General features: G+C 36.3%; 3 protein-coding genes across 8 annotated transcripts; 1 reads left to right on the forward strand and 2 right to left on the reverse strand.

The window, feature by feature from the left end:
- Positions 1–419: 419 nt before the first annotated feature.
- LOC113693820 (protein CIA1-like) lies at positions 420–5,231 on the reverse strand. Of its 3 annotated transcripts, none has more exons than XM_027212545.2 (10): positions 4,843–5,231; positions 4,431–4,577; positions 4,050–4,268; positions 3,797–3,858; positions 3,228–3,293; positions 2,992–3,063; positions 2,241–2,303; positions 2,032–2,101; positions 1,472–1,555; positions 420–770 (listed from the first exon to the last, which is right to left on the reverse strand). In XM_027212545.2, the coding sequence occupies exons 1-10, from the start codon at positions 5,035–5,037 to the stop codon at positions 678–680; spliced, it is 1,071 nt and encodes a 356-aa protein (XP_027068346.1). In that variant the 5' UTR covers positions 5,038–5,231; the 3' UTR covers positions 420–677. The 3 variants fall into 3 exon arrangements, with proteins under 3 accessions (XP_027068346.1, XP_071908422.1, XP_071908423.1); XM_072052321.1 differs by having other exon boundaries at positions 1,984–2,101; positions 4,843–5,185; XM_072052322.1 differs by lacking the exon at positions 420–770 and having other exon boundaries at positions 1,514–1,555; positions 2,037–2,101; positions 4,843–5,185.
- Positions 5,232–7,682: 2,451 nt separating this feature from the next.
- LOC113693841 (large ribosomal subunit protein uL1x) lies at positions 7,683–10,833 on the forward strand. Its single transcript, XM_027212578.2, has 6 exons — positions 7,683–7,823; positions 7,968–8,010; positions 8,565–8,787; positions 9,600–9,765; positions 9,942–10,147; positions 10,587–10,833. The coding sequence occupies exons 2-6, from the start codon at positions 8,006–8,008 to the stop codon at positions 10,638–10,640; spliced, it is 654 nt and encodes a 217-aa protein (XP_027068379.1). The 5' UTR covers positions 7,683–7,823; positions 7,968–8,005; the 3' UTR covers positions 10,641–10,833.
- Positions 10,834–12,338: 1,505 nt separating this feature from the next.
- On the reverse strand, positions 12,339–15,839 carry LOC113693737 (iron-sulfur assembly protein IscA-like 2, mitochondrial). 4 transcript variants are annotated; one of them, XM_072052325.1, is made up of 6 exons: positions 15,702–15,839; positions 15,290–15,555; positions 14,244–14,368; positions 14,013–14,121; positions 13,053–13,160; positions 12,339–12,869 (listed from the first exon to the last, which is right to left on the reverse strand). In XM_072052325.1, exons 2-5 carry the CDS (start codon positions 15,470–15,472, stop codon positions 13,101–13,103), a joined length of 477 nt encoding a protein of 158 aa, XP_071908426.1. In that variant the 5' UTR covers positions 15,473–15,555; positions 15,702–15,839; the 3' UTR covers positions 12,339–12,869; positions 13,053–13,100. The 4 variants fall into 4 exon arrangements, with proteins under 4 accessions (XP_071908426.1, XP_027068179.1, XP_071908427.1 ...); XM_072052326.1 differs by having other exon boundaries at positions 12,664–12,723; XM_027212378.2 differs by having other exon boundaries at positions 12,339–13,160.
- Between the last annotated feature and the right edge of the window lie 766 nt (positions 15,840–16,605).

Genomic DNA, 16,605 nt, shown 5'->3' on the forward strand with positions numbered 1-16,605 from the left:
TTTATTTTTATTTAATAATAAAATTACGTATATTATATATATATATTTTTTATTTTTTATTTTTATAGTAAAATTACATATATATTCTTAATATTTTATTATTTATTCAAAAAAAATATTATTTTATTTATTTTTTTAAAATAAAATATTTATTTTTTATTTTTTTTTGAGCTCGGCTCGACTTGATTCAAGTCGAGCTCGAACTCGAAAATTGCCGACTCGTCGATCTCGATAAAATTTAGTCGAGACTCAGTTCGATTAGTTCAAAACTCGACTCAACTCGACTCGTTTGCAGCCCTAACCGGAAGAAGATTACATCATCGTATTGGGGCAAGAATGATGCTCAAGTGTTGGAAATTATCGTTTCGAGCAGCTTCATACCCAGTCGTTTAAATATTTCAAACTGTTGCTCAAAATACTGGGCAAGAATGTTTATGCTTCGCTGGTATAAAGTTCTATCAAGGATATTACATCGTAAACGGAGAGACAAACTGAAGATGAGAAAATTTAGCAGCATCAATACTCTGTAAACTCCACTGTACTTCTACATGACTTTTTTAACAAGCCACCCCAAAATTTATACGAAAAACTATTTTTGGTTCAAGAATTGCGTCTCACGGATGATATCTCCACCACATGCGGGAAAAATCCACAACCGATCAAATTAACTAGTGATATTATAGTGGAGGTTTCTGGTCCCCTGCCAGGGAAATCAACTCCCATATCTTGATCGTCCCGTCATCACTTGCAGAAGCAAGAAGCCTGTTTCCCTGTCAAGTTTAGCAAGGCAAACGGGAAGCATTACTAACTTTCAACTAGAAAGATGTTAAGATTGAAATGTGCCTTCAGTGACATGGTAGACACAGTAGAAAGCAATGTTCTTAACCAATAACTTCTCATGTGTAACACTCCCCCCCCTCCTCCCCAAACGGGTGCAGGTAAAACAATTTCTGTAGACATCACTGAGAGCCCTAGAATAGCAGATCAGGATGAAATTTGTCAAACAAGCAGCTCAAAGCAATGGCAACACACGTTCAGAATCTGTTCAGAATCCCAATCATTTCCTCCTTCGTTCTTTTGCTCTCACAAGCAAGTAAAACTAATGAATAATCAGACGTGCTGCACCAAAAAATGCCAGCATTTGTGGAGACTGACTTCATTTGTTGACAATTACATCATACTAGGAGAATAAAATTGGCAAGCATGCCACATGAAGGCACTAAAAGCATGTAATCAAGTAGCACGAACTTTGTGTTTCAGGTGGGTGGTGTCTATGATGCATTTCAAAATGTGCCTGCAAAGAACCTGGCTGGCTAAGGATTTAGAATTTATTCACTGTGTCAGGCAGACAAAAGCCAGCAAAACTCAAGTTTTACCACGTGTCCACAGACATACTGCTATCTAAGAAAAAGATAAGAGGGTAAGTTTCTACTTCACATAGAAGGATTGAAATATTTGTTTATGCTTTTACCGCAGAGCTCCATTGCACAGAATTTACATCCATATCATGAGCTTTGTCCTTCTTCAGAAGCAAATGGTACTTAGGTTCATCAACCTGTGGCAGAACAAAGACAAATAGGTGTGAACTTATGGAAGCAGAGGCTTTGATAAAAGATGTATGCAAAATTTTCACAAATTTAGAACATATTTAGGAGTGACTCTAGAACACCCTTTTGCAAATTCATGGTCAAAAACCCATATGGAAACTGCACCATCTGAAACCACTGAGCAATTGTAATGTGTGTAGGAAATCTTTGTTAGACTGAAATGACTAATGCATACATACAAAGTGAAACTTTTTTGTCTTGGGTCCTTCATTTTTTTTTTTTTTTGAGGGGGGGGGGGGGGGGGAGGGACATATTGAGATGGGTTGTTACAGATATCATTTCTTTGGACATATACCAAGTGACTAATCTGCAGAATATCCACTAAAGAATAAAAAGTACTCCCTTGGAATACACATGCAAACAGTAGACCACTAACAACGAAGAACTCTAGATCACATCCATTATGAGATGGGTTGTTAAGTACCAAACCATCTCCATCCTCAGCAAATAAACGTATAGCATCATCAGCTGCTCCACTAGCAATTATTCCTTCCCTACAAGCATAGACCATCAAGCTGTATGAATTATAGTTTATTTGAAGGAAAAGTTTGCACAAGAAATATGAGGAAAGGAGGAAGAAACGATTGAATAAAAGTCAGCATATTAACTGACTAAAGGACAAAGTTTCGCTACCTTGACCAATGGACTGAAAATATAGTTCGATCATGATAACCAGACAGAGTGCAGATGTGTTTCCTGCAAGAGCAAATAAAAACTCTTATCAGCTGGTATTTGACAAACAAGCTGACTCTAATTGTTGGGTAGGTGTTTTATAACTTGCAAAACTTTGAAAACTATGAAACATTGAGATAGTACTAAGGACCAAATTCAGGTTGTTTCAAGCACAATTACTTAAATGAGATTAAAGAAAACTAGTAGCAATAGTTGAAATTAGATGTATCCACAGGATAAACTTCTATGTCCTTACCACCGATTGCATCCTTACTATATCTTAAAACTTCTATCAAGTATATCATAAGTATCATCAATTCAACCACCTATATTTCAACTCATTAAAGATGGTCAAGAAGCCATGTTCCAAACTACTAGTGTCTTGATATACTGTCTTTCGGAGATCAGAAAAAAGTGTGATGCATAAAGCAACTTAATGCCTCAAATACTCTAACGGATGGGAATATAAACATCACTATTAAGTCCAAATAGCGCAAAAACAATGTAGAAAGTATACTAGGTATAAAATTTGGGGAAAAAATCCAAGAAATCAAGGGAAGTCGATGAGCCGAAGAATATCAAGTAAATCCAATGCAAAAGGCTCCTACCACTTTCTCAACTTTTACTCTTAACAACCAATGAATTTATCAAATTACTCCTAAAAAGAAAAGGTAACACAAAATTTTAAACTATAAGGCTCGACAAAACTTACCAAGGCGCAGACCCATTTCCAGACTGAATCGTCAAGAGGTCGCTTCCCCATATTTTCAAGGTAAGATCATCGCTGCAAAAACAATTAATTCCCATCGATTCCCTTAGAAAAAGCTATCGTTGTCATTCCCAGTGCATAATCAGGATCCAAGACGTATCCAGATCTAAGTTATTTGGAAGATTAACAGGCATATCGTAGAAAGCAAAATCATAAAAAGCCACAAAGGAGATGCATACCTACAAGTGGCCATTTTGTCTCCAGTTGCATTAAAGGATAGAGCCCAGACCGTAGATGTGTGTCCACTGAAAAGCCAGCAATCTAGATGCATAAGATTTTAACACATCTAACAATCTCAAGCATACATCAACAAAATTCAAACTTTACAAGCTTTGTGAAATCTGACACAAGATTGACTTCAAAGGAAGACACAATATATGATACAGCTAAAGTTGAATATAGAAAACTTGCAATACAGGCAAAGAAGCGTCAAAACTAAAAACAAAATAGTTGAAAATGTTTTACTTCATATAACCAATACTGCAGATCAGTCAACCAATAACTAAATTAAAATGGGACATCCAAGTTATAGCATTTCACTACCTGTTTGAATTGAAAAAACTTTTCTTCCAGGTTTAAAGTATCGAAATGCACACTAATACCACACGAACAGAAAGAACACACTATTGTACTCATTCCAACTTCTTTCTCCTACTATAATTGACGTGGATTTTCATAACAGCCTACTGGAAAACAACATTCATGTGTACAAAAACATCTCAAACATTTAAAAAAATGTAATATATACTTGTTAGCTTCTGCTAATGTTTGAACACAATGCCAATCATCATCACCATCCTCCGCCCAAACCTGCAAAATTAATGCATGTTATGAGGCCACAAAAGCTAAATAGGTTGTCAAGTATAAAATATTCCATACAGCACTTGTCTAAAAATCCTAAAGTGCACGTGCTAGATTACAACTAGAACAAAGATATGAAAATTGTTGTTAGCCGAGCGGAATATTTTTTAGTACCAGATGTGTGAATATGTCATATGTACCTTAATAGTGTTATCATAGCTGCAAGAGAACAGAATGTCCATGTTTGGATGCCACTGAACCATTTTAACATCTTGTGTATGTCCTTGCAACACAGAAACACACTCAAATTCATTACCAGGCAAAACTTCCCATATCCATACTGACTTGTCTCGCCCACAAGTAGCGAGCAGCGAGCCGGATGCATTCCAAGAAATGCTCTTTACTTCATTTTCATGACCCTGCATATTGAAAAACCAAAGGATTGACAGATCCAAATAAGTTCCATATGAATAATTTGTTTTTAGCAACATTCATTAATTGCTTCAGCTAGTGATCACTAAAGATCCTGGATTGACAAATGAAGCTATGTGCATCAAAGGAAATCATGAATGAAAAACTACCTCCAAAGTGGAAACACATTCATAATCATCGCCAACGTGCTCCCATACAGCAGTGGTGGCATCAAAACTTGCAGTTGCTAATAGTTTTCCAGATGGAGACCAGGCACACGATCTAACCGTCCTAGTGTGCGTCTCCTCCAGGACTGCCTGCGTAAAATCACATTCAACGATCCTAAATCCAATACTCAATTAAACACATCCAATTACAGAGCTTCTCCCTCATATTTTCAATTCAAAGTAATACTCAATGGTAAGTCGATTGACAGTTCCACAGGTATGGAAATAAAACATAACGAAATAAAGTACCAAATCCTGATATATTAGCAGTTAGCACCGGCAGGATAAAGCTTAACTCCAAATACTAGTATATCTCAACACAGAGCACCAATTGATGAACAACTTAAAATGAAACCTTGCACTGGAAAGAACCGGAGGAAGGACTCTGTTCCCAAACCCGGACGGTTTTATCGCCGCTGCAGGAGGCGAGCACTGCAGGGACCCCGTCGAAGCCAGTGGCAGGTTTCCAAGCGACACTCCAAACCCTATCAGCGTGGCCCTCCAACACCTGAAGTTCCTTCAGCTCGAAGCTCTCGTCCACTAAGCTCATCGGAGATGAGTGGCCTTCCAACAATCCAGTCGTTGGCGAGGGCCGAATGTTCGTTGAATAGCAGCCGGAGTTGACAGGTGAATATCACGCGCTGCCGCAAGTGATGCCCTGAAATGTTAGAAATCGGGGATTGGCTTTGTGGGGGCGGGGGAGCTCGGGGGAAGTGTGGTGAACTCGTGCCAAATCCTTAGAGCAAGTTTTACTTTTAACATATGAATTACTATTATTAATATTATTGGACTTTTGACGCCCCCAGATCAATGCCGGCCAACAGATAATTGCATTTTCTACGACAAATCCACCCATAGGATTCGATTTTGACGGCTCTGCGCTTCTAAGTACTCACGTATTGCTGGCAGGTACTCCCTCCCTTTATTTTATAACTGACATTTAAGATTTTGCACACCAATTAAGAAAAATTTTTCATTGTTTAAATCTATACACTACTTTCCTTTTGTACCCTCATTAATTATCCAATTCACTCATGTTTTCTCTCACTAGAGTATTAAATGGTACTGTTTTACTAGGTCAAAAGTAAAGAGAAAAGTAATAATTACTAGGAGTAGTAATTAAGAGCCCTGTATTGGTAAAGAGAGATAAAATGATAAAATTGTGAAAAAAATAATTAATGCTGCATGGGGATAATACAACGACAGATAAAAATACTTAAGAGTAAATTTCTTAAACATCAGTTATAAAAAAAGGGAGGAAGTATTATATTATCTTGGGCAATTCAAAAATTTTAAACACATTTAAGTACCTTCAATAATTTCTGATCCAACGAAATTAACCGACTCTTAAGCCTTCCCTTTCCCTCTTCCTTCTATGTTTAGAGTCAGTCTCCGTAATAGTCACGGATCATACATCTATTTAATTTTTTATAATTTCATTCCTTATGCTTTAACATATTTTTTTTTAATTTGATTTCGCTTCTTAACTAATAACTCATATATTAGTGAAATCATTACCATCTCTTTCAATTCAATTAAACAAAATGAGCACAGAATAAACTATGACATAAGAGCTTGAATGTGCCCTCAATTAGAGTTGTTATCCAAATTTTCTCTTGTTTTCTTCCATGTATCTAAGTTAAGCGGTTTTTGTTTGAAATTTCAAAAAAAAAAATTTTAAGTGGGAGCTTTTAAATCTAGGGTTTCATATTTATTATAATTCCGTTTGAATTTTCAAGTTGGACAAACTTAGGCCATAATTAGTCTACTTTGTCTTGGAATTTCGTGGTTTGCTTGTACACTAAGAACACGTGTTGATTGCAATTTTTGTTCCTTTTAGAAGTTTTATAAATGAAAAATATATTTTAGCAATTTTTTAAGATGTGATGAATGTAAGATAAAACTATGGTTAGAAAATAAGTCAAGAAAATATTCTTTGAAAAATCTAGACAAAATTTTTCCACAAAAGCAAAAACCTAAACAAAAATATTTATTTCTTATCAACCATGTAGTCATGTATATGTCAAGTCTCTTCTTTGCACAATTCAAGAGTATACTTGATATGCAACGGATCTTCTATCTCATTTCATGTACTACTCTCTGTTCTTTTTTTTATTATATTGCTGTTTCTTCTTCATAAACATATAATTTAGTTCTTTTTTATTTTTCTTAAAATCCAATAATTATTAACTGAGTAACACACATAATTTAACAAACTCGAAAAATCAAAACATATAAAAATGAATTTTTACTATATTTTTTATTTTATATTATATATTATTTTTTTGAAACCGTTGTATTTACTTTTCTATTATATATTACTTTTTTGAAACTTTACTATATTTTTAATTTTCTATTATATATTACTTTTTTGAAACTGTTGTATTTTTTTCATAAAAATCTTATTTTTTATATGTTTCTATTTTTGAGTTTATTAAGTTATGTGTATTACTCAATTAACAGTTGTTGAATTTTAAATGAATAAAAAGAATTAAAATATAATATTTATGAAATAAAAATAATAATATATTAAAAAATGACACAAAAAGTAAGACAAGAGATTAATTATGCAATTGACGTACAGACATTCTAGGCCCAGAATTAAAAGTGTGAGCAATTAGTTTGGCATACTTCTATGCTGGGCCTCTTTAGAGCCGTGAATTTTTTCGACCTACTTTTAAATGCAGACCAAATAAAGCATTATTTGGGCCAAGTTGGACTATATGTGGATCCAACCCAAAGTTGCTGCCACGGGTGTCCCTGACAGTGGGCTCTGTTAATGATCCGGGTTTAGATTCAAGTTCGATTTGAACCCATAAATTTTTTATGTATAAATACAAATATAACTCCGCCTATTCAACCCGAATTCTGGTTCTTTTTAATGAAAAAATGAATTGAATACAAAATATAGTATTTTAATTTGTATTCATTTAAATAAATTAATGATTATAAAAATATATAATTATTAATTCAATAATATTTATAATAATATTATTATTTATTTATTAATACTTATTATACAATAAATTAATAATTATAAAATATAGATACATATTATAAAAGTCAACTAGACCCATATTTGGCACTCGTTGAATTCGAATCCGAAAGATCAAATGTAAGACTGTTGGATACACGGGTTGAATTCGGAACATTTACATTAAAATGGGTTTCAGCTTCAATTTTGGCCCGTACCCAACCCACTGATGGGTATGCTGAAAACCCTAGAACACATGTACATATCCATTGTCCCTGAAAACCCTACAAATAAATTCCCACCCTCGCCTCGCCGCTCTACTCTCTGCTAGTCGGCTCTTGCAGAACTCCCCCACCATTCAGGTCTGCTACTCCATCCCTATCTCTCTCTTTCCCCTCCTTTGCAGGGCTTCTTCCTCTCTCCCCTCTCTCAGTTCTTCGAGTATACGTCAGTTCAACTTGGCCGATGTGTTTCCATTTATTCTTTGATTGTTTTGATGTTGGCAGGATAATCGCCTAGGCAAGACGAGACAGAATTTCTCACCATGAGGTATGACTTGTTTCTCTTTTCACAAGCATTTTTCCCGTTGTTTCTCCAATTTAATCTAATTGTTAGACGGAAGTTTCCTTCTCTTTGTTCTATCTTAGATGTGTGTCACTGATTTGACTCGAGTCTCTGACTTGCTTGCTTGATCATGTGTATCCAGTGTCAGTTGCAAACAAGGATATTCTTGAGTTTTTTGCTTCAATATTCTTTTGTCTTGTTGATTATCTGGATTTTTCGGAAAAGGTGCTGTTCTATAGAGAGTGATGCTTTGCGGGCATCTCCGTGTTAACATGACAAATAAGTATTAACAGTCTCTGGTGGGACTGTTTAAATTATTGAAACCGTCTGCTTGGTAACCTAATTTTATATGCCTTGTTTATTGGAGTTTCTTGGAAATCTTGTCTCTTGGTATTTTCGGGCTGGCCTAAACTAGTCCACTTAATTATTTCCCAGTCTGGTTGTTGTAGTGAACAAGGATATATATATGTGTGTGTGTGTGTGCAAAAAAGCGCTTTTCTGATCCTATGTAATGTAATGGCGTATTTGTTTGTTTGCAGCAAGCTACAGAGTGATGCTGTTAGAGAGGCCATTGGCGTAATTATGACCGAAGCTAAGGGTGATAAAAAGCGTAACTTCACCGAGACTATTGAGCTTCAGATTGGTTTGAAGAACTATGATCCCCAGAAGGACAAGCGTTTCAGTGGCTCTGTTAAATTACCACACATTCCTCGACCCAAGATGAAGGTTTGCATGCTTGGTGATGCTCAGCATGTTGAAGAGGTACATCCATTGTGTTCCGATCTTTTCTAACGTGAACGAAATTGGTTTTTTTGAGTTCTGGTGACGATTTACAATGATTTGGGGCAGTCAACTCAATGGTTGCAAAACTCAAGCTAAATCGTCACAGATCAAGCCAGTTTGATTGTGCAGCAGTTGAGACTCCCTTTACTGGGAGGATCCTGCTATTCAAGGTGGCATTCTCATATCCTATCGCCTTGGGGAGCTGAGTCTCAGCTATTACCTCTTGGGATTGGCCATGAGAATCACATTCTTTGATTGGTGTTACATAATAGAGAATTTTATTTCATCTTATTGCGCTATTCCAGCTTTCTGCTGACTCGATGTTGGTTCACCACCTTAGGTGTCTTGTTCCCCCTCTGCTGTTAATGTTCTTGGAGTAGGTCATTTGGGATTTAAGAGTCATTTCTAGTAGTTCTGTTAAAGAAATTTCAGGGAGCAAATGTTTGGTGAAATTTTTAGAGTTTCAGCATCCCATGTGTCACAGATCCAACATAAAATATTGACATGAGAATTGTATGTTTCACAAGAATACTTCACTCTGATGACATTGATTTCAACATTTTTCTTCAGCTGTATGGCTTCTTAGGCTGAATATTCTCAAAAGGAAAACTAGTGGATATTTGTTTAATATGTCTAAGAAGCATATTATGTTTGAGCAACATGTGGGGTTTTCTTAATGCTGCAATTACCTCCTTGTGATGTGTTTCTGTGTTTTGTATGATCCCACTTTGGAGACTATTAGATGAAAGAATTTTCAACATGTTAACATGACTTCCTTGTCCTCTCTACAGGCAGAGAAGATTGGTCTGGAATATATGGATGTTGAAGGGTTGAAGAAACTCAATAAGAACAAGAAATTGGTGAAGAAGCTGGCAAAGAAGTATCATGCTTTCTTAGCCTCTGAAGCAGTCATCAAGCAGATTCCTCGTCTTCTGGGCCCTGGTCTAAACAAGGCAGGTATGTATCTTGATATTTATTTACTGGCTTTTTCCAGAATCAACTTTTAAAAGGGCATGACTGTTTGAGACAGGTCAATTAAGATTTTCAATAATTTGTCTTTTTTTCTCCGCAAGCGGATAATGTGGATTATTGCAGAATGTTTAGTTGCCTGACAAGTTCATCAAAAAATGCAGGAAAGTTCCCCACGCTTGTGACTCATCAGGAATCTTTGGAGTCAAAAGTTAATGAGACTAAAGCAACAGTGAAATTCCAGCTTAAGAAGGTTCTTTGTATGGGTGTTGCTGTGGGTAATTGTGATATGGAGGAGAAGCAGATCTTCCAGAATGTCCAAATGAGTGTCAACTTTCTTGTCTCATTACTCAAAAAGAATTGGCAAAATGTAAGTTCATCTGTGTCTAGTTTCTCGATCACATACTGGCAGCTTCGGTCTTCTTGAGCCTTGGATTCTGGATTGTTTTAGCTGAAAACAAATTTCCAAAGTGTTGGCCTGGGCTTTGTTCTGGTAGTAACTAATGGTGGTTTGGGTGATTATGGTCCTCATACAAAACAACTAGCTGAATCTAAATGTGTATTTGACTTGTGCAACTACTTTGGCTTGTGAGTTGGATTATGCATATTTTTGGCATGTGGTTGCTGATCTTGTTTTTGATTGTGAGCATATCTGTACTTGAGACCTTTTTTCTTGGGGGGTTTGGGGAAAGTTCTGTAGGTAATTAGTTCTCTCTAATCTGTATAATGCATGTAGCTGAAGTTTGACTATCATCGCTCGCGTGGAATAAAATATATGATTGTTTATTATCCTCCTTTCTGTGAAACAGGTGAGGTGCTTGTACCTGAAGAGTACCATGGGAAAGCCAAATCGCATCTTTTGAGCTGTATTGGTTTTGCTTTGTTTTGAATCAGTTTAGCAAGATTAAGAGTGTTGGCCAAGTAATACATTTTTCAGCGAATGTTTCAGATATTTTTGTTTCCTTGCTATGTTGATTTGTTGGTTCTCAAAACTAAGAATGAAATTTTAGTTACAGTTGACCCCTTTTGGTTTATATAATATTGTAGTTCTGCTAATCCCTTTCCTACTGTTGGACTGAATTTATAGTGTTAAATGATATAGCACCCTTGATTAAAAGACATTATTGTGAAATTTCTAGCAGATATACTAAGAAAATAATTAAACTAAGTGTGCCAGCTTATCTGGCACGGCCATAACTGGGATGTTGCAGATATTTTGTTAGTTGTGTATAACACGAGTTACTACTGGCACTTTTACAGCTCTTACTTCCACAACCCAACGTTCTGTGAGTCGCCCAAACCAATAATGAAGAAGAGAAAAATGCATATCAATCTGTCCTTTTTTTTATATATAAATTTTGGGTCTGAGGACTTGAACGTTGTTTATTTGAGGATGGTAGGGCCTAAATAAATGCAAGCCACCTTTCCGCAAAGCACGCTGGCCATATGGTTATGAAAGATACTTCTATATTCCCGCTACTATCTTGATCAACCCAGTTGGTCGGTTACGAGACAGGCATCATGGTTTCTATTATCAGCATCGGAATGTTCCGGTGGTTCCAATTTTCAGCTTGTTCCAGGGTCCACTCTCTGGAGTAAGAGACTTCATATTGAGACATCCTTTAGATTTTTGTCGCGAGGTGTTTTCACAGCACGTTGTTTAGACGGGCTAAACTATCCATTACAACAAAAAAAATCTGTACTTCCGTCTCAATGACAAGATAACTTGCATAATGACCTTAGCACCGAGTGCCTGGTACAAAGATAACTTGGACAATGACCTTAGCACTAAAGTCTCAAATCTAAATTCTGAATTTAAAAATTAAGTGCTTAAAATATTAAGTTACTGAACTAATTAAGTTACATCTCTTTGATAACTAGTTGAATTATAATATTAAATTAGAATATCACAGAAATATTGTGCTTCTATCTTTAATAAAAATTGTCTGTATTTGTGTGTTGAGAGAGAGAAAATTGTGTGTGTGTGCGTGTGTGTGCGAAAGGGATATAGAAAATAATGAAACAACTTAGAGATGATGATTAAATGTGCATATTTGCTTGTGAGCGTATATATTTGCATGCGGGTGCCTGTAAAACAAAAGGACAACAAATGCGTATTTTTTGCAATAACATGTGTAAGAATGTGTTATGTGCATGAGAACTATAATACATGTAGTCAATTCAAAAATTTTTGTGAAAATTTTTTACTTAAAAATTTATACACAAATTAAGCAGTACTTAATACATTAAGTGACAAGGCATTTCTGATATCAAACATGTTAAATTCAAAAAAGTTCTGAATAAATCAATTTTCAACATTAAATAGAGTTGTCAAACAAGACCTAAGTGCTCAGGCTGCAGAATTCCGGACCAGCGTCTTTCCCTACATTCTCTATAACGTTGGGTCTATGACTAGAGCTACGTGCTGTTCACATAATCCTTGTATACCCCAGGGATTTCTTCAGATTAGTTGTAAATGTTGATTCAAATATGTGAAAGGGTAAAAAACATTTGAAAGATACCCGTAACAGTCGATAGCAGGCGATTCCATCCATGCAAAATACAACAAATCAGTGCTTCTGTGTCATTGATAATGTCCACCTTTCTAGTTTAAATAATATGTCCAAAAATTCCATCCAACTATAGCGGGAATAATAACTACCAACCTATCTATTACAATACCCTATCTAATTTTCATCAAATTGGGCTGCATTTACTAGACATAAATAAAAGTGCAGCATAGATAAAAAAAGAAAATTTTTATGTCATATGATGGCAAACCTCTGAGAAAGAACAAGTCTCCAAATGAAAAAGCACGCATGACCAGAAAAACTGAACATCAAATAGCAATAGAAGAATAACCACACCATACGCAAATAGAGCATCTTTGACTGTTTTCTGACACTGGTGGAAAATCATCTACATATGGTGGAATTCCGATCAATGCTGCAAGTTCGATAATGACAGTCATTTGACAAATCACCTCAACCAAAAGGACATCATTTTCTTCCCCTGCACCCCTCGCATTTTTTACCCATTCTTTTCTTCCCCTCACGAATAGTTTCCCAAATTTCTATATGAAGTTCAAGCTGCTGTTTATAGTAACCATACAGCAAATAAACATTGATGAAATTAATTAGGATTATGAGTCAATAAATGTAGCATAGATTCAATTCCCCCTTCCCCGCTTCTTAAATCTCACCCTTATCCTACTAGAAAAAATTTTTTTAAAAAATGTAGTATAGATTCACGACCAAAAGGAGAATGCCAATGACCTCTTGAATCATGCGGAATAGTCAAGCAAAACAAATATCAGAACTCTACTACACCATAAAGGAACTTTTACAGCTGCAGCCACCTACAGCACTTGGGTTTGAAGATACCTGCATACAAAAGAAACTCGTTATTACTTTATCGAGCAGATCCCATATAATAACCACTAGAGGCATTTATAACCAGAATCTACAACCCATATCCATAAAAAGGCAGATAGAACATAGTATTAAGTAAATTCAACATAAGCAAGAATGAATCATTCCATATCTAAAAACTGAAACTATGAGAATCCTGCCCACATATAGAAATTGTGATGGTCAATTATCTTAAAATGTAATGTTGATGAAAGAATATCATCTAATACATCATGAAAGTGAGAAACTGCTTTGTTCAAGAACTCAAAGATGAAAGCTTATGTAACAATGTTGCTGGGTCAGGTTAAGTCAGTCAACTATTTGTTTCCGACCTTTTCTTTGTGCAGAATGTATCATATCCCATCCCAAAGAACCTCAAAGCAAAGGCTAAAATTACTCTGGGCACACCAAAAGCAGAGATATAGGCTTAAAGCATTCTTTACAATTTGTATATTCCAGTCAGTCTAAGTAGTTTGTTTCCTGTCCACAATCAAGTATCACAAACTTTTTGGCCATCTGCGACTCCAATGCTCAAACTATTTTTCGCCCTTCATAATAAAATTATCCAAGAAACACTGAAGCTAGGATAATTTGGAAGAAAGATGCCTTTATTTATTTATTTATTGTCAAAAAGAGTAACATTTTCCTTTGTCAACCATATTACAGGCAGGGCAAAGTAAAATGCAAAGCAGATGATGCACTTTTAATGATGGCCAGAACTTTTATTAGAGTGCTATCTCCAAAGAAATCACTTGCTACTCGGCAGCTTACATATGAAATGGAAAATACTGCATGTTTCAGTATTCATAATATATAGCAACAGACCTGGAAAGCTGAACGGATAAGCTCTTCAACAAAATCGACAGTTGCACCGTTTACAAAATCAAGAGATATCTTATCAACTACCAATTTCACTCCTTCTCGCTCAAATATTCTGCGAAGTCAAAGAATAGAAGGCAATAACGTGAATCACTAAGCCACTGAAAATATCAAATGAAACAAAGCAATAATCCACGGTTGAAGAGGAAACTTATTCAAGTGGAAATTCACGGGAACCTGTCATCATCATTGTGCTTATCGTCAAGAGAAAAGTTATATTGAAAACCAGAACAGCCCCCGGCTTCTATGCTCAATCTTAGCATCTTTTCCTTGCCTTCCTGAGATTGCAGTTCCCTCATTCTCTGTATGGAACAGTGAAATGACCAAAATCCAGTCAATGAACAATTATTTTATATCTGAAACTAGTGCAATGATATCAAACAATTAAAGGAGTAACAGACTAACTACAATGAACTCAACGATGTGAATTTTCGTTTCTTTTTTTTTTTTTTTTGGGTGGGGGGGAGGGGATGGTGGTGTGTTGGATGGATGCGGCTGGGTGTTGACCAAGCCTAAAATTGTGTTCGACATTTTGAATTGATGCTTGTTCAAGCCAAGAAACGAGCCTTTATTCAAAGGAGCTAAAGTCAAAGTTAAGCAACTTCATTTACTCATATGCAGATTTCAAGTTTTATCCCCGTTCAGCCAAGCATACAAAGTAAACAAACACTAAAAATGTAATTCGCACTTGGTGAATTAGTTAGTGAACCAACAACTCAAATGCGCTCTCATCAAGGCAAGCTGGAGTTGAGCCTGGAGAAGTTTGGTTCATCTTTCAGACTAGAAGTAATATCCAATGGAACACAATAGGACCATTTCATACAAACTTCGGAAAGTGCCCTTGAAAGAAGTATGGTACAATAGTACATAACTTTGGAAGAAGGCACACAGACATTCTTAGCTAGCAAGACAAATTAATCTTCGCCAGTACTCATCTTCTAAGATCCAAAAGAGAAGGATGACAATATAAACGGGCATAGCTTTATTGCCACGGAAGTCGCATCGTTCCGTTTACTTATTTAAATTACTAATCCTAAACTACAAATATTTGCAACTTATTCAGTAGACTTTCATCAAATTATAAACAGAATTTCATCCGAATTGAAAGAGTAGGTTGTGAAACGAAACAATTAAAAACTGAACTTATACGGTAAAGGAAGAGAGAGAGAGGGAGAGAGCTACGAGTTTCGCGGTTGCATAATAAATAGAATAGATTAGAGTACCCGGACGCAATTGTCGGTCATGTGAACGGCAACTATAGATTGAGATTGAGATTGGGAAGGGGAAGGCTGAGGAGGAGGAGGTTGCTCGCGGAGAACGGAAGATGACGCGGATGACGAACCGAGGAGTCTCAGGTGATTCTCTCGAATCCGAGCTGCGAAGAAAGGAACCAGTCGACGAATCATCGAACTATACCACGACGTTGCCGCCCACCTGAACTATATTTCTTTCTTCTTCCTTGATATTAGCAGTTACGTGTTTCAGTTTCCTGCATCAGAAATCAATCAGAATTCAAAGCACCAAGACGACAAGGAGGAGGAGTTTGGTTTTGATTGCGGTTGGAGCCATTGTTTAGTTGATAGAATGGGCATGGAAATGGATTCAAGGTTGTGAGCGACTGCATAACACGCGTACCTTCCCTGGTTGGTTGGGCAGGGTTGTCGTGCTTGACTATGAAGCTGTTGGTTGGGCTGCTTCAGCTCACACACGACCGGTGCCAGCTTACCTAGCCCAACGCCCTTTTTTCGCTTGAATATAATATGTGTTTATAATAGGGTGTTTTTTTTTTGGGCCTAATCCGCCGACTTGACATTTATTTATAATGAAGTGTTATTGTTTTTCTAACACGCCGAAGCTGTAAAATCATTTTTTGGCCGAATGACTTAACAAGAATATCTCATCACACGAGTTTAACATTGTATTATATATTGCATTTGTGGAAGCGCTGGGTAAAACTCCAGCCATAACCATCTCGATTGCAAAGAAAAGTAAACTAATAAAGGAACATTGGAAGGGTTGGTTGTCCTAAAGACAGACAGATAGAGAGATTATCGCGAGTGTGATTTTGTGAATGAACAGCAAACTTAAGGTTGAGCACTCCTCCTAGAGTTGGGTCTTTTATGGCCACAGAAATAAGCAACATTCGTCTCGGAAGTCAACCGACTTACTATTCCACCTTAACTGGTCTCGCTCATCATTGTAAACTATGTGTCTACGTCTCTACGGACCTCATATATTCATTACCGCTACATTAGGCTAATATAAATACAGTGACTCCTCAAAATCTCTGATCCACATCGCGGGCCTCATAATCTTGTTCATTCAAGCCCTTATTCTTGCTGCAGGTAATTCAATCCTGGCCAGTTTTCTGGGCCATGTCTGAAACACTCAATAACTAGAGCTGTTAAATTAAAAAAAAAAAAAAAAAACCGAGAAGCAAATGAAAGATTAGCCTCTAAATATTTTAAGCCCAGAATTACTTCTTGAAGACTTAGCGTTGAGTCCTTCCAGATGGTGATGGTCAAATTCATGATATCTT

The sequence above is a fragment of the Coffea arabica genome, chromosome 6c (assembly GCF_036785885.1).
Source record: "Coffea arabica cultivar ET-39 chromosome 6c, Coffea Arabica ET-39 HiFi, whole genome shotgun sequence".
In the NCBI taxonomy this organism is placed as follows: Eukaryota; Viridiplantae; Streptophyta; class Magnoliopsida; order Gentianales; family Rubiaceae; genus Coffea; species Coffea arabica.

What these genes read in the sequence shown, in the direction of transcription:
- LOC113693820 (XM_072052321.1), bottom strand. Translation starts at nt 5,037, where the DNA reads ATGAGCTTAGTGGACGAGAGCTTCGAGCTGAAGGAACTTCAGGTGTTG. An exon ending in GACAAAATGGCCACTTGTAG is followed by an intron (nt 3,064 to 3,227) that starts GTATGCATCTCC and finishes TTGTTTTTGCAG; the next exon opens with CGATGATCTTACCTTGAAAA. An exon ending in GGAAATGGGTCTGCGCCTTG is followed by an intron (nt 2,304 to 2,991) that starts GTAAGTTTTGTC and finishes TTGCTCTTGCAG; the next exon opens with GAAACACATCTGCACTCTGT.
- LOC113693841 (XM_027212578.2), top strand. An exon ending in CCCTGGTCTAAACAAGGCAG is followed by an intron (nt 9,766 to 9,941) that starts GTATGTATCTTG and finishes CAAAAAATGCAG; the next exon opens with GAAAGTTCCCCACGCTTGTG. An exon ending in TCAAAAAGAATTGGCAAAAT is followed by an intron (nt 10,148 to 10,586) that starts GTAAGTTCATCT and finishes TCTGTGAAACAG; the next exon opens with GTGAGGTGCTTGTACCTGAA.
- LOC113693737 (XM_072052325.1), bottom strand. Translation starts at nt 15,472, where the DNA reads ATGATTCGTCGACTGGTTCCTTTCTTCGCAGCTCGGATTCGAGAGAAT. An exon ending in TGACCGACAATTGCGTCCGG is followed by an intron (nt 14,369 to 15,289) that starts GTACTCTAATCT and finishes TGTTCCATACAG; the next exon opens with AGAATGAGGGAACTGCAATC. An exon ending in TTATCCGTTCAGCTTTCCAG is followed by an intron (nt 13,161 to 14,012) that starts GTCTGTTGCTAT and finishes TTTTGTATGCAG; the next exon opens with GTATCTTCAAACCCAAGTGC.